This window comes from Chanodichthys erythropterus, chromosome 17, assembly GCF_024489055.1.
Source record: "Chanodichthys erythropterus isolate Z2021 chromosome 17, ASM2448905v1, whole genome shotgun sequence".
NCBI lineage: Eukaryota > Metazoa > Chordata > Actinopteri > Cypriniformes > Xenocyprididae > Chanodichthys > Chanodichthys erythropterus.
The window spans coordinates 26,208,221-26,228,699 of NC_090237.1; the positions used below are offsets into that span (position 1 = coordinate 26,208,221).

The 20,479-nt window shown below is 35.8% G+C and overlaps 2 protein-coding genes across 7 annotated transcripts in view; one reads left to right on the top strand and one right to left on the bottom strand.

The window, feature by feature from the left end:
- Positions 1 to 382: 382 nt before the first annotated feature.
- mffa (mitochondrial fission factor a) lies at positions 383 to 16,589 on the bottom strand. 5 transcript variants are annotated; one of them, XM_067365197.1, is made up of 8 exons: positions 16,439 to 16,589; positions 9,682 to 9,895; positions 9,344 to 9,513; positions 9,109 to 9,200; positions 5,737 to 5,901; positions 3,223 to 3,276; positions 3,023 to 3,107; positions 383 to 1,683 (listed from the first exon to the last, which is right to left on the bottom strand). In XM_067365197.1, the coding sequence occupies exons 2-8, from the start codon at positions 9,893 to 9,895 to the stop codon at positions 1,552 to 1,554; spliced, it is 912 nt and encodes a 303-aa protein (XP_067221298.1). In that variant the 5' UTR covers positions 16,439 to 16,589; the 3' UTR covers positions 383 to 1,551. The 5 variants fall into 5 exon arrangements, with proteins under 5 accessions (XP_067221298.1, XP_067221295.1, XP_067221296.1 ...); XM_067365194.1 differs by lacking the exon at positions 5,737 to 5,901 and adding an exon at positions 10,224 to 10,340; XM_067365195.1 differs by lacking the exon at positions 5,737 to 5,901 and adding an exon at positions 10,224 to 10,257 and having other exon boundaries at positions 16,439 to 16,576.
- The window catches only part of egfem1 (EGF-like and EMI domain containing 1), an 85,693-nt gene continuing 75,014 nt past the window's right edge, over positions 9,801 to 20,479 (top strand). Inside the window, exons 1-2 of one of the 2 annotated variants that reach the window (XM_067365191.1) lie at positions 9,801 to 9,920; positions 10,788 to 10,885. In XM_067365191.1, the coding sequence (XP_067221292.1) occupies positions 10,788 to 10,885 (98 nt within the window). In that variant the 5' untranslated portion in view covers positions 9,801 to 9,920. Of the gene's footprint in view, positions 9,921 to 10,787; positions 10,886 to 18,476; positions 18,623 to 20,479 lie in introns of those variants that run through there. The other variant, XM_067365192.1, reaches the window with a different exon arrangement.

Sequence of the window (20,479 nt, forward strand, 5' to 3'; positions counted from 1 at the left end):
ATTTAGACTTTTTCTCTAAATTTAACGATTTTTTTCTCATAATTTAATGAGTTTATTCTCAACATTTTATCTCGACATTTTTCTTGAAATTTAACAAGTTTATTCTCAACTTTTTATCGACTTTTTTCTCAAATTATTTTTTCTCGTAATTTAACGAGTTTACTCTCAACATTTTATTTAAACTTTTTTTCTAGAAATTTAATGACTTTTCCTCGAAATTTAATGACTTTATTCTCAACTTTTTATTTCAACTTTTTTCTAGAAATTTAACGAGTTTTTCTCAAAATTTAACAACTTTAATCTCGAGATGGTTTTATTTTTTTATTATTGCTTGGCCCCAATCCTCTTCCATAGTAATTCAAAGTAAATTCAAGTGCTTTTCTAAATGTCTTGCATTACCATATATTTTTTTATCATCATTAACCCTTTTTATAATCATTAATACACAAATTGTTTCTTAGTTAAGAAAGTTCTAATGTTGTTATTAAGTAAAACTATTCAAATTTGTTTTCTGTAACTAAAATAAAGCTGAAATAAAATAAAATACAAATATTAAATGAAAAACTTAAACATGTATTAACCAAAACTTAATTTAAAATGAAAATACTTTCAAAATATTAATAAATACTATGATGGTATAAAAATAATGGTATAAAAATAAATACAAAAATAACACTAAGTAGCTGATTTCCAGCTTTGTTTGGAAAACTTGCTGACTTTAATCAGTCATGCTTAAGACCAGCATGAATGAAACACATGGAGCTGAAACAAATCCAGTAGATTAAAGCAGGCAGAACAGAGTGCAGTTCACTACTGTTGTAATTTATTCAAATAAAAGCATTGTTTATGGCTCTGTGAAAGGAAAACTGAATCTGTATAATTTCAGTAATATCCTGCAGAAATGGGCTGTAGCAGAATTAACACCAGTTTCACATAAATAATAACCAGGACTGAACTCACACTAACAAGTATGGATTCTATGTTGATGTAAGGTAACATATAGACGTACATAATGTACCTAAAATCACAACAGTCCATAACATGTTACTATTATTTCATTTTATGCATTTCTCTTGTCTATGATATCAGTACGTCTGATTCCATTGGTCTTTGTAAAAGTTCACGTAATATTTTACTAATTTGTATAGTAAAACTATGGGAAAAAAAATTATTACAGCCAAAGCTCAAAGACACGTGAAGTAATATATATACATCTGGTTCATGCCTGGCTATGCAAAAAAACAACAAAAAACAAACAAACAAACAAAAACAAAAAAAAACACCCCCAAAAAGGAATTTAAAACATACAAAACAAAGAAAAAGAGCAATTGTACAATTGTACAAAAAAAAAAAAAAGTCTATAAATACATATTTATAATAATAAAAAAAGGCTGGACCAACTCAAACACAAAAAGCTATCCCTGACTTTACCGCTTTTGCCATGAAGAAAACAAAATGTTTTAGCCAATATAAAATACGGCTAAAGTTTGACACATAGAAGCAGGCCGGGTTTTGATTTTGCCCCTCCCACATTGTGGAGTCCATGTAGCTTTAGCGCCGGAACCAAACCCAGCTGTTGATAAGCCAGAAAGCCACAGTGATGGAATACATGATCATTTCTCGCTTGGCTCTCTCTTTGTTCTCCTCCTCTATGAGCTGCAAACGCCGGTTCAACTTGACAATCTGTAATGACACAAAATCAAAGAAATTAATAATCCATCTTTGAGATCAGTTATTGCTCATTTATACACACCACTGTTCAAAGTTTAGAGGCAGTAAGATTTATTATTTTCTCTTTGTGTGTGAATTACACATCCTTCCTTGCGGGTCAAAATGACCCAAAGCATTAAAATTAGACCTTTTTTTGTCCAGAAAGTTTGTATCGTTTCATTCTGATATTTTCTTCTTTTTTAATGCAGTTTTTTTTTTCTGCATTATAAATGTGTTCAAATCGAACCCTAAAAAAATAAATAAATCTAAAACCTAAATTGAAAAAAAAAAAAAAAAAAAAAAAAAAAAAAAGCCCCATTTCCCATTCATTTTAATGGGAATTTCTAGTTTGGTGTGTGTGTGTTCTGCATTTGGGATGTTCTATGGTCTTATCCCTTCATTTGTGTGTGTGTGTTCTGGATTGTACCAGATTTTTTAAATAAAAAAAAAACCTTTTCCCATTTCTCATTAATTCCTATGGGGGTGAATTTGACCCACGAGGGAAGTATGTGTTACTATTTTTATTACAACCACAAAAAAAATCCTTGAATCCAGTCAAAAATTTGTTTTTGTGTATTCCTATTTCAAGTGTGACAAATGTGACAAGGTGTTGTACCATTCTGATGAATACTTCATTTTTACTTCATACTTCAAGTGAAAAGAAATAAATTTTGGGTCAAAATGACCTGAGGAGAGGATTTAAAGAAATGAATTTAGTCTGGAAAGTACACATTAAATTAAAAATCAAATAAGTGACAGTAAAGACATTTACATTGGTACAAAAGATCTTTATTTTAAATAAATGCTGTTCTTATGAACTTTCTATTCATAAAACAATCTTGCATCACAGTTTCCACTAAAATATTAAGCAGCACAACTGTTTTCAACACTGATAATAAAAAATAAATGTTTCATAAGCACCAAATCATCATATTAGAAATATTTCTAAAAGATCATGTGACACTGAAGACTGGAGTAATGATGCTGAAAATTCAGCTTTGCATCACAGAAATAAATTACACTTAAACATATATTCAAATAGAAAAAAGTTATTTTAATTTGTAATAATATTTCACAATATTACTAATTTTACTGTATTTTTGATCATATAAATGCAGCATTGATGAGCAAAAAATATCTATCTATATCATTTTTCTTAAGGAATAATTTAATAATAAAACAAATGTAAGAGACTTTGTTTTTCTGAATGGTAGTGTACATAAAATATATTTCTACATTTCTTAAAAATTCTATTTTCTTAGGAACTGCACTCTATCAAGCGTATAGAGTTGTTTTAACAGCAGAATAATACCTGTCTGCGTAGAGAGGTGGCGTCCACAACAGCCATGTCATCTGCTCCTCCCTCTAGAGTAGAGTCCAGCGTGGCCAGGGCATACCTGCCAGAAACATTATACATTTCATAAGACATTGAGATTGTATTGAGAGGTAGAGAGAAAAACAAAGAGAATAAAAGAGATGATGGAAGAAATGAGAGGAAGAGCCAAGAGTTACCTGTTGTCATGCTGGGGGTTAGAGAGGGTTGAACCCCCTCTGAGAGATGGCTTGCTGAGAAGCGGATAGGAAGAAAGTGAGAGAGGGAAAGGATGAAAGAAGACAGACAGACAGACAACTTTAGTAAGATGCAAATGTGTTTTAATGTACATGTTGCAGGGGGTCTGTGTCTCACAGACACTGTCAACATTTTATTTTATAATCAAATAAGCCTTGCAAAAGAAATGATGATTTCATGACAAACCAGCCAACTGCACAGATGTAAACACATTTTTTTCCCTTATTTTTAGAAAGAAAATAGGACAGTGAGTATAGTTATGCTGGTTTTACATAAACCTAGAGCTGAGTTTAGTGCCCATCAGTGGAGCTGAAGTTAATGCCATTCTACATCAGAAGCCAAGCAAGTCACGGGGCACAGGAAATGAGCTCACGGATACCACCTGTGCGGGTATCCACAGAAATCAAAATAAAAAAAATGAATGTTCTGGATTCAATATAAGTTAGGCTGTATCATTTCACAGCGTTTGTGGCATAATTTCAGTTACCAGAGAAAATTATTCAGACCTGTTCCCCCCCAAAAAACCAAAACAAAATAAAACAAAACATTTGGGTCAGTAAGATTTTGAAGTGAATTAATAGCTTTTCAGCAAGGATGACTAAAATGGATCAAAAGTGACAGTAAAGACATTTATAATGTTAAAAAATATATATTTTTCAAAAATAAATGTTTTTTTTTTAACCTTTATTTCATCAAATACTGAAAAACATATAATGGTTTCCACAAAAATATAAAGCAGCTGCATTGATGAGCAAAAAATATATGTATATGTATATTATATATATATATATATATATATATATATATATATATATATATATATACACATACACAGTACAGTCCAAAAGTTTGGAACCACTAAGATTTTTAATGTTTTTAAAAGAAGTTTGGTCTGCTCACCAAGGCTACATTTATTTAATTAAAAATACAGTAAAAACAGTAATATTGTGAAATATTATTACAATTTAAAATAACTGTGTACTATTTAAATATATTTGACAAAGTAATTTATTCCTGTGATGCAAAGCTGAATTTTCAGCATTGTTACTCCAGTCTTCAGTGTCACATGATCCTTCAGAAATCATTCTAATATGCTGATTTGCTGCTCAAACATTTATGATTATTTTCAATGTTGAAAACAATTGTGTACTTTTTTATCAGGATTCCTTGATGAATAGAAAGTTCAAAAGAACAGAATTTATCTGAAATACAAAGCTTCTGTAGCATTATACACTACTGTTCAAAAGTTTGGGGTCAGTAAGAATTTTTATTTTTTTGAAAAGAAATTAAAGAAATGAATACTTTTATTCAGCAAGGATGCATTAAATCAATCAAAAGTGGCAGTAAAGACATTTATAATGTTACAAAAGATTAGATTTCAGATAAACACTGTTCTTTTGAACTTTCTATTCATCAAATAATCCTGAAAAAAAAAATATTGTACACAAATATTTTGTACAATTGTACACATTAAATGTTTCTTGAGCAGCAGATCAGCATATTAGAATGATTTCTGAAGGATCATGTGACACTGAAGACTGGAGTAATGATGCTGAAAATTCAGCTTTGCCAACACAGGAATAAATTACTTTGTCAAATATATTCAAATAGAAAACAGTTATTTTAAATTGTAATAATATTTCACAATTTTACTGTTTTACTGTATTTTTAATTAAATAAATGTAGCCTTGGTGAGCAGACCAAACTTCTTTTAAAAACATAAAAAATCTTAATGGTTCCAAACTTTTGGACTGTACTGTATATATATATATATATATATATAAAATTGTTCTTAAGGAATAATTAAATAAAATATAAATATAATAACATGCAAAGTTCGCATGTGACCAAAATATAAGCTTCACATTTTAGCTTTTAAATACAGATGCACTATGTGCTTTCAAAAATTAAATATAACAATTAAAAAATATTTTCTGTGGTAATTATGCCACAAATGCTGTCAGAAGAACTTAATTTTTAATGAACCCGAACATTCCTTTAAAAACTATACACCAGTGCCACAAACTTATGTGTAAATTTAACTGAAATCAGGAAAAAAGAAAGGATTCAAACAAAAGAGCGAGAAGTAAAACCCCAAACAAAGAGGCGAAGGAAGAAATGGAGCTTAGTGAAGCAGCGTGTCCACATCCAACAGCAAACAATACAGCGACAAAACTGTCATCTAACAAACTACCTCCTAAAACTTAAATATGTAGGGGTTTATGGTTAGTGGTTGACAGCATCATATTTCGAGGAGGAGTGTGTCTGCAAGTGCAAATATCCTATCTCACCTAATCAATTTGTCATCAGAATGACAGAAGAATGTCTATCAGTCGTAGAGGACTTTGTTCTTGGCTTAATCTAATACATTCGATTAGTTACTCTGTGAAGCAACATCTAATTTAGCCAAAAGTCAGTCTTTCAGGAAGATTCAGGGGTCTGATGTCAAAGGTCACCTGCGCTGGTTCTCGTCCAGGACCTCCAGGACCTGCTGGTAGGCCCGGCGTGTGGTTGACTGGATGAAGGAAAGGACACCGTGGGCGCTGAAGAGGTTAAACCCATCCTCGGTGCCACCGAGGGGAGCCATAGTGCGCAATGCAGCAGAGGGGGAGGGAGTCATACTGACCGCACCACAGAGAGAGAGAGAGAGAGAGAGAGAGAGAGAGAGAGAGAGAGAGGGAGAGAGAGAGAGAGAGAGATGTAACGAAAGAACAAGAGAGGAAAAGTAGAAGATTGAAGAGAGAGAGTGTCAAACAAATGTAAGGTTTCAGAAAGAAGGAAATAAAAGTAGAAAGAATGGAACAGAAGTCGGATAATGGAAATAAAGACTACATTTCATTGGCCCAGAAGAAATGGAGAGATGTCATACAATAGATAGGCAACAGCCTCACCATATAAAAATAAACCTACAACCCAAATACAAACCCTTCAACAAGCGGAAACAAGCAAACTCTTGTCGTTTTAACAACACAAACACACAAAGCAGTGTCTGAGCATCACGACCACAAGCCTCAGAAGCCGATACGAAACGGATGAGCTGACATCAGACTAACGATGAGGCCGTTTACTGACCTGTAGAATCCATCAAACAGACACAACTTCACCTCTGAGATCCAAACAGCAGTCCGCCTTAAAATAGTGCAAAATTATAACTCCGGTATTTTGATAGGTGAATCTCATAAAAACATGTCCAGGTCACATTACACTGGCCCCATTTTTCATAAAGAAATGTCTAACCAGTCTAAGAGAAACCAAAATGTTTTATTGTTATTATTATTATCATCAATAGCCACTATATTATGTTTGTAAATATTATTATATTATAATCCTTACAGAATAACGGTTATATATTGTTTCATATAATAAATAAATTATATACATTTTATTATTGTATTGTACAGTATTATTTTATATAAATAGATAATATTTTATATTATAAAATATGTTTATATTAAATAATTTAGCATAATGTTTTAGTATTAGTTTTTTTTAAAAAATGTGAATTAGAACTGTCATTGCCAAGAAAATAAACTCAAAACATAAGTTTCTTTTTTTTAAAGCCAAATGTACATTTCTTGTATCTTTCTTTTGATTTTTTAAAAGGTCCCGTTCTTCGTGATCCCATGTTTCAAACTTTAGTTAGTGTGTAATGTTGTTGTTAGAGTATAAATAAAATCTGTAAAATTTTAAAGCTCAAAGTTCAATGCCAATCGAGATATTTTATTTAACAGAAGTCGCCTACATCGAACGGCCAGTTTGTACTACATCCCTCTACTTCCTTCTTTAATGACGTCACTAAAACAGTTTTTTGACTAACCTCCGCCCACAGGAATACACAAAAAAGGGGGCGTGGTCTTGTTGCGCTCCCACGGAGAAGAGCAAGAGTTGCGTTTGTAGAGTGTGTTTGTCGCCATGTCGTCGAAACAACGTTATTTTCATCCCGCAGTCCAATCACCTTTGTTTGGCCTTCCCAGGGACGCTGTACTTAGAGTTCAATGGTTCCCGAAAATTATAATTGTGGTATCCTTACTGCATTAGTTACTGTTGGACTGCAGTGCACATAATGGCCACAAGAGGGGACTATGTTTATGTATATGGCTGTTTTCCGTATGAGGTACTCTTCTGAGTGAGTGCTAACGTTGTACATTTTCTGTCGCTGTTTGTGGAGATTAAAGAGTTCAGTCTCTCGGGAATTATTGTCTTTTGTGTTCATTCGGCACAACACCACAATAATCCACGTGTAAAACTATGTGCAGCACACGTTATGGTAAGAGGCGTGACCTTTCCGGGCAAGGAGCGCTAAGCTGCTGTCGAATCACAACACAGGAACCGCTGGCACAATCAGAACTCGTTACGTATTTCTGAAGGAGGGACTTCATAGAACAAGGAAGTCATCAGCCCGTTTTTATGACAGTGGAAACAGCGGTATACAGAGAAGTAAATTATGTGAAAAATACTGTGTTTTTTTACACGCGAAACATGAACACATGTTATATTGCACACTATAAACACAATCAAAGCTTCAAAAAAAACACGAAAAACGGGACCTTTAAGGTGAAATAAGAACTGGACATGTTTTTGTGTGATTACTGATGTGACAAGGAATTTAAGTTTATTGCTGATTTTGTGTATTGTCACAAGTTGTTCGTTTTTTTTTTTTTATTGTTAATTAATATTGTTAGTCAACATTATTAAATATTTAAATACACTAGCGTTTAAAAGTTCGGGGTCAGTAAGATTTTTTTTAAATGTTTTTGAAAGAAGTCCCTATGCTCACCAAGCCTGCATTCATTTATTTGATCAAATATTATTACAATTTGTGAAATATTATTACAATTTACAGTAACTGTTTTCTATATATTTTAATATGTCATTTATCCCTGTGATCAAAGCTGAATTACTCCAGTCTTCAGTGTCACATGATCCTTCAGAAATCATTCTGATTCAGAATTTAATGAATCAAAAGAACAGCATTTTTAAAAATAGAAATCTTTCAACATTACAAATGTTTTACTGTCACTTCTGATCAATTTAATGCATCCTTACTGAATAAAAGCAATAAAAAAAACACTGACCCTAAACTTTTAACCAGCAGTGTACATTTAAATACAAATTATGAAATTATGATTAAGTTAAAAATGTCATTTTTAGTTGTAATTTAGAGTAAAATTTGATAAAGGACAGTTTGGCTGATGGACATGACATTTAGATCAGTAGCAGAAGCCATACTAGTGTTAATTTCATTGGGGTCTAGAAAAAAAAGAAAAAAAAAAAAGAAAAAAGAGGTGCTGGTCATTGACGGGTTTAAGTACTTCTACAGACCAGCCAATCAGAAACCATCATGTCAAAACAAACCAACAATTGTTTAGTTGAAGGAGAATGACTGATCTGTTTTTTTAAAAAGTACAAACCCTCAATGTAAACAGCTCCTCAATCCCAGAAGTGGCCATTCATTAGAGTACAATAGAGCCGTCAGGCAGTCATGGCATGAGGGAAACTGACAAAGCAACTCTAAACTACACTGACCAATACCATATCACAAGCCGTTTTATATTGTGATAATATTGGTTTTCACCATGACTGACAGGTGTGATCAGGCCACTCCTGTACATGCAATAACATGCACTGAGGTTCAAAAAGCACCAAAGCCAAACTGAAAGGGCTTGAAACTAAACAATACACATGCATGGTTCTAACTCACCCCCTTTGAGTCAGCATCATGAAGGGAGAAAGAGAGACACCAGGGGGAGGAAAAAACACATAATGGAGTGAGAGGGCCATGTTGACAGGGCAGAGGTATGTGTGTGTATTCGTGGCTTTGCACTCACATGGAGTCGTTTCTGGCGAGCTGGCCATTGTGTTGCACACCTATGTTCTCGCTGACCGAGCGTTCTCTACGTGTCTTGGTTTGCGTGCGCACCTGTGTGAAGCAGAGAAAGTGGACAGGTGTTCCTTATTTTACTAAACCCAAACTGACATGTCGCTGTTCTTTTTTTAGCGACGTTTGTTACCACTCAGACCTACACATCCCACATCTTGCTAAATTTGGTCTGTCCCACTTACTTCTTCGCTAGGCTGACTTGCAGAGCTTGCCTGCTCCATTTCCAGGAAGTCGAAGGGCTGTTCGTTGAGCGTGAGGACCCGAGGTGGCGTCTTGAGGGACAGTGTTGACTCCAACGGGGTGGACTGGATGAGGTCCAGATCTCGGTGAAATTGCATGTCATCACCGTCTCCTACATAGAAAGATAAGTGACCAATCAGATATTCATCCACTCTGAAAATTGATGTGGATTATTCAAGTGAAACAAACTGCCTAAAAGAGAAATTCACTCTCATGCCGTTCCAAATCTGTATGACTTTCTTTATTCAGTGATAGATATTTTGTGCTGCCCATCTCGTACCTGCCACTACGATTCTCTCGGGAACGTGCATCATTGCCGTGTGGAGTGTTTCACGCTCTGGAAGTTCCTGCTCTTCTGAGCTATACGGAGCCACTTTGAGCTGCTGAGGAATGCGCATTCTCTGACTGATGCCCTCTGTGTATTCCAGCTCATAGTGGATCCGGTTCATCTCCGCCATCTCGGCTGTGGGAGAGGGGAACGCCGCTCCACTCATCTACAGGGTATAGAGAAATTACCAGGTCAGCTGTGATATACAGTGAGAAAATTCCAAAACGTGTCAATCACATAGTCAAACAAAATTCCAAAGGAATGTGAACAGAAGCCCTATTGGAATTTTTTCATACTTTGTAACCATAGGATCATATAGGAATCCTCTAAGAATCAAATATGATCTTATTGGACGTATACATTCTTTGATTCTATGATATTTTCTTGTACTGCGCTGAATAATGCTTTGCTTTTGGACAGTTAAAAGAAACCAGATTAGAAGCTTTAAAGGGATAGTTCACCCAAAAATGAAAATTTGATGTTTATCTGCTTACCCCCAGGGCATCCAAGATGTAGGTGACTGTGTTTCTTTAGTAGAACACAAATGATGATTTTTAACTCCAACTGTTGTGGTCTGTCAGCCGTATAATGTATGTCAATGGGAACTCCGTCTATAAGAGTAAAAAAAAAAACAAAAACAAAAAACATGCACAGACAAATCCAAATTAAACCCTGCGGCTCGTGACGACACATTGATGTTCTAAGACACGAAACGATCGGTTTGTGCGAGAAACCAATACACCACTATGTCCAACTACCCTCCACATCCGGTGTGTGAGGTCTGAATGCACTCTGATGACGGAAGTGATCTCTCGCACTCATTGAAGTATAAGCGCGAGACATCACTTCCGGCATCAGAACGCGTTTTCTGACCTCACTAACCGGATGTGGAGGACAGTTGGACATAGTGGTGTATTAGAGGTAAAAAATTATATAAATACTGTTCGGTTTCTTGAACAAACCGATCGTTTTGTGTCTTAGGACATCAATGTGTCATCACGAGCCTCAGGGTTAATTTAGATTTGTCTGTGCATGTTTTTTTTTTTTGACTCTTATAGATGGAGTTCCCATTGACATGCATTATTCGACTCATCATCAATCATCATTTGTGTTCTACTGAAGAAACAAAGTCACTTACATCTTGGATGCGCTGGGGGTAAGCAGATAAACATCAAGGGCCCTATTTTAACGATCTAAACGCAAAGTGTAATGCGCACGGCGCAGGTGCACTCAGGGCGTGTCCAAATCCACTTTTGTTATTTTAATGACGGAATGGGTTGTCCCTATTCTCTTAATGAGTAATGGGCGTAACGTTCAATAAACCAATCAGATTGCCCTTTAAGAGCGTGATGCGCTCGTGCCATGGCGGATTGCTATTTACATGGCGGAATTTGTTGGCGGCAAAGCTGAACGCTTTTCAAGCGAAGAAACCGATCTGCTCGTGCGCAAAGTCAAAGCTGGCTTGAAAATGCAGGCTTTCAAATAGCTCCGCGCAATGAGTCAGTTAATATATATGTGTGTGTGTATTGGCACGATTGTTCAATTAATTAGCCAATTTCCTTCATCATTATAAGTAGTAATAGGCTGAATTGAAAATAGGTAGCCTAATTCTAATACACACAATGACTATTCATCATTACATTTTTATATTTATGTAGCCTACACAATAATGTTCTTTTACACTGTAATCCTTTTGTTTTTAATATTTGGCATGTTTGTGTGATGCGCATCCCTGTGTGTAATAAGCAAAGTCAACGCGCACTGTGGCAGTTTCTACCAACGCGCTCTAACAAAAAAATATTGCGCCATTGACTTTAGACTTAAGACCAGGTTTGAGTTGGTCTATGGCGCAGTCTATTTTCAGCTCCTTAAAATAGCAATGCGCCGGCAATGCGTCTGAACACACCTCTTTTTTAGACCAAACTGGCGCAAATGCATTTACTAATTTAAGGACGTGGCGCTGAACGGGAAAACGCGAACGGCGCCGGACGCAAACTAGCAAACACAATTGCGCTGCGCCTTGCGTCGCATTGCGCCGGGTGTATTATAGGGCCCCAAATTTTCATTTTTGGGTGAACTATCCCTTTAAAATTCTGAAAGATCCTTTTTTCATTTCTCTTGCTATCTTACTGGAGCATTTTATCCTATAGATTATAGTTATTTTTATTATTATAGAATAATTTTTATACTAAAATAATACTACATTTAATTTAAAAGGCGCCTTTCAAAGCACTCAATGACATTGTACAGTTGAGTGATAAGTCATAAAAACAAATCAAGACAGCAATACAACAAAACAACAGTTGTTTAACATTAGATAATCTAAAATTGATCAGAGAAAGCTAATTTAAATAGATATGTTTTAAGACATGATTTAAAAGCAGCAAGACAATCACTTTCTCGTATAGATTGTGGAAAAAAATTCCAGAGGTGAGGAACAGTGCAGCTAAATGCCTAGGACCACATAGTGACTAATCAAACAGAAGGTACAACAAGAGAAACAGTTGAAGAAGATCGAACAGTACGCTTTGAGGTGTAGAAATAAAGCAAGTCTGAGAAATATGAGGGTGTAAGAGTGTAAAGAGCTTTAAAAGTGGGAAGCAGAATCTTGTACTCTACTCGTTATTTAACAGGAAGCCAGTGTAGATGATAGAGAACAGGAGAGATATGCTCAATGGAAGAGGTTCTAGTAATTATACGGGCAGCGGAGTTCTGGACCAACTGAAGTTTATGAAGGAGGTAACCCAAATAGAAGAGAGTTAACATAATCAATGCGTGAAGTGACCAGAGCGTGTAAAAGAATGGACGAAGACGGCTGATGTTCCGTAGGTGGAAATATGCAGACCGAGTAATATTGTTCACATGTATTTCAAAAGACAAAGTACCATCAAGGACGACACCCAGACAGACTCTTAACATGAGAAGATGGAGGAGAGATTGTAGAATTATCAATGGAGAGTGAAAAACAAATTGACAAATTGGATTTAGTGCCAACAAGAAAAACCTGTTTTATCAGTGTTCAACTTGAGAAAGTTTGCATGAAAACCTGGATTTCATTTCTTCAAAACAGTCCAAGAGAGGAAGAAAGAGTAGAATTTGGCTTGGATGACAAATAGAGCTGGGTGTTGTCCGCATAGCAATGAAAACTAATGCCATATTTCCTAAAAATACCAAGTGGTAATAAGTAAATGCTAATTAAAAGAGGGCCCAACACAGAGCCTTGAGGAACACCAGTGCTAACAGATTCAAGTTCAAGTTATTTATAAAGCACATTTAAAGACAACGTGTGTTGTACCAAAGTGCTGTACAATATTACACAAGATATAAAAGATCATAAAACTAATACATAAGATAACATATAAACATGCAGGGTAGACCATAAACCACTCAAAATACCTTATATAATTCAGGCGACATCATAAGCTAAAGAAAATAAATGAGTCTTTAGGCTAGATTTAAAAGTGTCCAAAGTGGGTGAAGACCTCACGTCAACTGGAAGCGCATTCCACAACTTAGGAGCCGCAACTGCAAAAGCTCGGTCACCCTTGGTCTTTAAGTGGGACCGGGGAACAGAGAGGAGGAATTTATTGCATGAGAGGAGAGATCTTAGAGCAGAATGTGGATGAAGAAGATCGCAAATGTACTGTGGTGCTAACCCATGTAAAGCATTATACACATATAGCAGAACCTTGAAGTCAACTCTGTATCTGACTGGTAACCAATGTAAGGTGGAGAGAACAGGAGTTATGTGTTCTCTCTTCCTAGTTCTCGTCAGAAGTCTAGCTGCTGCATTCTGAACCAACTGCAAACGGTGAAGATGATGATCTGAAATTTTTAAGCTGGACAAAATAAGTGCATCCAGAGAGATAAGATCTGAACCAGGTGAGAGGAACACCTGTGATACCTGTAGAGAATAATCTATCTAAAAGAACTTGATGGGAAATAGTATCAAAGGCTGCACTTAGATCAGAAGTTCAGAACTATTTCTGAACTATTACAGTGTTTATTAAAGGTGATAAAGAGGATCTTTTCGTCGAATGAGAAACCAAAGACTGTTACTGAGTTTTTGAAATGAGCGCATGCGTAAGAACAACCCCCTCTCCTTTCGAGGGAACGCCTCCTAAAACTCGTGCACGTAATCTGCAGTTGTTGCTCCTGTCTCCGGAAAAAAACATTGCATGCGGCGCCTGTGGAGTGTGGAAAGTTACTGGAGCGCGCAGCCGTGGTCGTCTCTCACAAGGAATGTCATGGCAGTGATTGACAAGTCAGAGGGCCAATCGCTTACGCGATGATCGCGTAAACGATTGGCTGATGTTTTTAAGACCCTACCTCGTGCACAGATTATGTATATTAGGGTGCTTTCACATTAGCACTTTTGGTGCACACCCGGGTTCAATTGACGTCAGAGTTCGGTATGTTTGGATGATGTGAACACGGTCTTCTGAACTCGGGTGCGCACCCGCGAACTGTACCCGAGTCCGCTTAAAAAGGGTGGTCTGGGGTGCAGTTCAAGTGAACTCCGGTACGGTTCGCTTCTGATATGAATGCAAACGTACCAAATTGCGGAAGTGAACCGCTATTAATGCCGTATTATTTGATAAAAATGTGTGTTTGTGTGTGTGTGTTTCACTCACTTTCCCAACGAGCGTGACTGACGTGCTGCAAGCAGAGCTGTAGTGTGGCCTTTCTTATTTCTCCTCACCTTCCGTACTACATTCGCGGCAGATAGAGTGGCAGAAGTGTCGTTATGAACAAAACCAACGGTTCAAAAACAAAAATATGAAAGTGAGGAGAGCAACGTTATGCATTTGCCGCCTTCTCCTGCGCCGTCGTTACTAAGCAACGGAGTAAACAGCTGCTGGTTTGATGACGCAAACGAACCGCGGGTCGGACCCAAATAATATAATGTGAACACAGTCCAGTGGGGGCAGGGGGGAACAATCGAACTCGGGTTTGGTCCAGGCAATCGAACCAAGTGTGAAAGCACCCTTAATATTATTCCTTTCAGTGCACCTAATAAATAGTCTTTTATCAGTTAGTAAAGACAGTTTCAAGTAATATTGCAAAAATGTATAAAACAAAACATCCTCTTTAGCACCTTTAATATTAGCTTATATTTTTAGTTTTTATTTTAATTGTAGTTTAAGATTAAAAGAAATGTTTAAAAGAAACAAAATTTTTGTTTTGTTTTTATATTTCTATTAAAGGGTTAGTTCACCCAAAAATGAAATTTCTGTCATTAATTACCCACCCTCATGTTGTCCCAAACCTGTAAGACCTTCGTTCATTTCCGGAACACAAATTAAGATATTTTTGATGAAACCAAGGGTTTCTGAACCACATAGGCAGCAACGTCATTGCACTTTTCCAGGCCCAGAAAAGTAGTAAAGAAATCGTTAAAATAGTCAAAGTGACTACAGTGGTTCAACCTTAATGTTGTGAAGTGACGAGAATACTTTTTGTGCACAAAAACAAAATAAAAATAATGACTTCATTCAACAATTTATTTTCTTCCCTGTCACTCTCCTATGCTGTTGACGTTGTAAACACAGTGCAGCACTTCCGGCTCAGTATTGGCCGACGCTGTACACGTGAGCAGCACGACTCATGCGTGTGATGCTGACGCAAGAGTTGATGTGAACTATTTTAACATTTCAGGGCCTTAAAAAGTTTGTGGATCAGATACCCTTGGATTTCATCAAAAATATCTGCATTTGTGTTGTGAAGATGAACGAAGGTCTTACGGGTGTGGAACGACATGAGGGTGAGTAATTAATGACCGAAATGTCATTTATTTTTGGGTGAACTAAGCCTTTAAGCTTTCATTTATTTTTATTTCAATTTTTGTAATTTTTGTACTTCAACTTAGTTGCCGAAACATAATATTTTTTGTTTATTTCATTTCAGCTTCATTTCAATTACTGAAAACTAATAATAGTTTCAGATTCATGATAACACTGGCTCTAAATGATCTGGTTGTGTTATGCTGAAATTAAAGAAAAACTAAAACCAATAAAGATCTTAGATTTTTTTCCTAATTATAAGAGAAAATACCTTCAAACCATCCTGCAAATCATGCATCAAAATCTCTCGTACAACAAAACCGGAATCACAGGTTGTCCAACATTGTCTGTGACATTTACCTCTAATTCAAAGAGAGCTCATAAGAGACTGCAAGTTTGATGCAACTAAATAATATTACTACAATGTAGATACATAACCGATCCACGCACTACCCTCCGGCTAAAATGAAGCAGAAAGGAAAGCAGCTCTCATCAGTATCTTGTGGTCAAATCATGAGATCAACTATTTCAGGAAGCAAAATGCCATTGAGCACACGGCCAACTCCACACTTTAATCTCTTAAGCATTCCTACTGAATCAGTGCTTCGTGGTTTACGTTTTAGAAAATTATTCAAACACAAATAACGTCAATATGGACGTTTTTGGTTTCATTTTTGCTCGATATGCAGCAGTACTACAGTAAAAGCACCAACAGTATTTTGTTTTAAATGTTTGGGTGGATCCGATCAAACCAAACAGAAAATACATAAGGTCAAATACTTTATAGTATCATAATTAGACCCTGAAAAACAAGAGATATCAATGAATGATGAGTACATCAGGGGCCCTCAAAAGTACATCAATGACAGCTGATAAAGGGCTAAAGCATAATCAATAATCACATCACAACTCATTTAGACTCGTACCTTCACCGAGATCAGATCCACTGATGGATTAGACACGTTAAAGTGAAATGTTATCTTATAATCCGATGATTTTGTGGGTTTTTAGAGAAAGAGAATCATCCAGCAGTACAGCACAGACCAGCTCAACCCAGACCGCGCCACAGCTGCGTGAAGCCGGCGGACACCGAGGAGAGCTTAGAGGCGCTTTTCAAATTAAAAGTCTCTCTAGGGACTTCATTTAAAAGTCACGGGTTTTCTCTCATCCCCAATAGTTCATTGTCAGAGTTCGTCAATTCCCTTTAAAATAACATAATTTTATTATATTAGAAACTACTACACACAAAATTTTGTTAACAGTTACATAGAATAAAACCTAATATATTTGTATTCTAGCTAGCTATTACAAATGCAAAATTATATTCATCAACAGTGTTGGGGTAACGCATTATAAGTAACATGAGCTACATAATCAGATTACTTTTTTCAAGTAACTAGTAAAGTAACGCATTACTTTTAAAATTACAACAAAATATCTGACTTACTTTTTCAAATAAGTAACGCAAGTTAGGGGCGATATTCACGCAGAACGCGTCTTTGCATCTAAAAACACTCAGGAATGGTTTTTAAATAAACGCAGCGTAGAACGCGAGGGTCTCGAGACGCGCTTTTGAGACGTGATGCAATAACGGAAACAGAAATAGGCAAACAGCAGAATTGATAGAAGCATGCAACGCTTGCCCCGCCTCCGAGTTCTTCTGATTGGCCCACTGTTTTGGAACTGACATTGATGAGCAGCGCTGCGTGTGAAGTTGAAATTCTTTTAAATCGACGTGGCGTCTTAAAAACGCGCCGCTAATGTGCGAGGCGCTGCAAAAATATGGCGTTCCGAATGGCTCAGATATGACTTTGTATGGAAGGCCAAAAACGTGTGAATTTTAACATGTCAACAACACGTTAAAGTAAAGTAAAATATAAGTAAAGTTACATCCAAAAGACGCGGGACGCGAGCGTATGCACGTCCGTCAAACGCATATTTACATAGAAAAACAATGGGAAAGTAGCGCATTGAAATAGAAAAATGTGTTCTGTGTCTACATCCTATAAAACAAACAAACAAACAAAAACATCCTATTCTTCTGCATTCCAGTTCCAGAATGGCAGCACAGCTGAAAGACTTGTTTGAACTGCGCCCTCTGCTGTACAGACGTGAATTTGCATTTCATTCAGCCTGAGGCTTATTTAGTTCACTTTTGGTGTGAAAAAGGGCCTTTACATTTACCCAATATATAACTTTTTTGTTGTTACAAAAACAAACAAACAAACAGCCCAGCCTACTGTAATTGAATTACTTTTCCCTTTAAAAGTAGCTAAAGTAAGGGATTACGCTTATTTTTTTTTGTAATTTAATTATTCTGATGTAATTGCATTAATAGACTACAAAACAATTCTATATAAAACAACATCAAAAGTTAACGTCTATGATAAAACTATTAATGTAACCCTCTCCCTCTAAATACTTTGGTCAGTTCAAGAATAAGGTAGCCTATGCAATTTTATTTTATTTATTTGAACAATCATTTTAATTTTATTTATTTTAATTGTATTATTCAACTGGTCGAGGTTGATATGAGATTTACAAATAGGCTAGGCTAATTAGTAAGTAGCTAATGCATACTTTTTAGAAAGACTCATTTGTAGGCTAAAGGAATCTAATGAAGATGTAATTAGCTAGTAACAAATGAGTTTTTAGAGTAACTTACCCATCACACATATCACACAGAACTTGAGAAACAACCGCTGTTGAGCACCGTGTTTCCATCGTGGCCCCTAGCGGTGTGTGTGTGTGTGTGTGTGTGTGTGTGTGTGGTGGGAAGAGCGCTGAGCGATTGTCCAGTCTGTCTCAGTGTGCTCCCAGTTGAGGACACCAGCTCCAGGACTCCAGGATGCTCGATTATTTCAGTTTGCAAGGAGAAAACATTTAGCGCGTTCACAAAGATATATTAACTACAGCCCCACTCGTGTATAATGAAGTGATCGGACCCTGTACAGTGGACGGTGGGCCCCTGAAACCTGCTCACCACAAGCCCTGAAGAGTGTTTGCTGCATGTGGATGCTGTAAACGATGTGCTGCTCCGTGGCACTTCTGCTCTGCGGTGTGATCGTGTCTCTGATCGGCGCAGCATCACTGGACCTGCAGCCCGACATGTGAGTCACGCTCTATAGCCTCTGTATAAGTTTTTTTGGTCACTAGTCTTGACATTTTAATTAATTTAAATGTTAATTTTCATTTAATTAGAACATGCATGAACTTCAGATTTTTTAAAAATAGCCGATTTTTGTGTGTGTGTGATTAAAGTAATCTTAAAGTGCTATTTGAATGATACCAATCATCACAGCTGAACATGTTAAATGTGTCACCTGTGTTTTTTTTTTAAAGTGTAGGCTAATTCAATCAATTGAAAGCATTTCGCTTATGAAAAGTTTATTTTTGTCACTAGGTGTAACACTAGTTATGCCTTAAATTACTATTATTATTATTAATAATAAGTAATCAGTTTGGTTTCTTACCGTTAGCTCTTTGTTTTGGTACCAATAGCGCAATAATTTGGATTGTGAAGCTGATAATTAACCGTGAAGCGTTATTTCTGATGCCCTCTAGGTGTCGCCAAATGCGATTCCATTTGAAATGTGAAATTAAAATCATTATTTATTACATTATTTAATTTATTCTGTAAACACTTGATTATCATACCATATATATTCAGTTGCTTTGAAACAGTACAAACTGACTTGACTGAAATACTGCACTGTAAGAATTTGGAAATATGTAAAGCGTGACAGAGGCCGGTGAGTCAACCCCTCTCTGTGTCTTTGACACACACTGACTCCAGGGCTGATCCGGCGTGTGACTGTGCAGTTTATCTGAGAGCCCCCTAATTGACTCAGGATGTGCTGTATTAAGCCCAGATGGTCATAGGAAACAACCTGAGAGAGAACATGACCCTCTGAGGCAGAGCCCAGACTCACCACACTCGCTCGGTAAAACTAAAATAAAGAGTTTAAGAGCCAGACTGTCACAGATGGATTAAAACAAATCATTCTACAGCAGTCCTGATGTATTTATGAAGTTGAAATGCATTTTCAGCGATATTCCATACTCTGAGCTGTGGATGAGGTGCTTTAACCTTTGGATAACCATGAGGAAGATTTAAATCAGCTAACAGTTCCTGACAGACATGATATGAATGTAAGGACAAGTGAAGGAAAGCTGAGTTTGTGTGTAGTACTTAGCTATAGTTTAGGGCCAAAATTATCCCTAAAAATGGTCTAAATCTGAGAAATCCTCCTTTTGGAAAATATTTAGGTGCACTCAATTGAAAAATCTATTCATAAATAAAAGAAATAATTCTAAAAATTCAAAAACTTTTTTTTTTTCAGGGGCAGAATTTGGCTTAGCAGGGTTATTTCGGTACTATTATAGTATTTATTAATATTCTGAATTAGCTTTTATTATTACATTTTCAGTTTTCATTTTAATTTTAGTAATTTTATGGTTCTTGTTTTTGTTTTTAAAAATATTTCTATTTTGCTTTTATTTCTATTTTAGTTATTTTAGTACTTTGACTTTGACTTAGACTGAATTTTATTTCAGTTAATGGCAAAAAAAATAATAATTTCATTTATATTTTATTTTATTTCAAGTTTATTTCAGTTAAAAACAACACATTTTATTAGATTTAGTTTAAAAAAGAAATCAATTTACTCAGTAAAATACAGTTTTCTATTGAAACAGCAATATACTGTAAAAACAATGCATTCTGGGTAATATTTGTCATTTTAAGAAAGTGGCCTATAGACTACTTTCTCGAAAATGACAAATAATATTACCCAGAATGCACTGTAATATACAGAAGTAATATACTGTAAAAACAATGTGTTCTGGGTAATATTTGTCATTTTCGAGAAAGTAGCCTATAGGTTACTTTTCTCGAAAACGACTAATAATATTACCCAGAATGCATTGTTTTTACAATAATGGAAAATTATATTTTACTGTGTAAA

Bases quoted from the DNA above. Each gene is read 5' to 3' on its own strand.
- mffa (XM_067365197.1), bottom strand. From the start codon at position 9,895: ATGAGTGGAGCGGCGTTCCCCTCTCCCACAGCCGAGATGGCGGAGATG. The intron at 9,514-9,681 runs GTACGAGATGGG...CTTTCTATGTAG, and splicing joins CGAGAGAATCGTAGTGGCAG to GAGACGGTGATGACATGCAA. The intron at 3,277-5,736 runs GTGACCTTTGAC...TCCGCTTCTCAG, and splicing joins CTGGACGAGAACCAGCGCAG to CAAGCCATCTCTCAGAGGGG.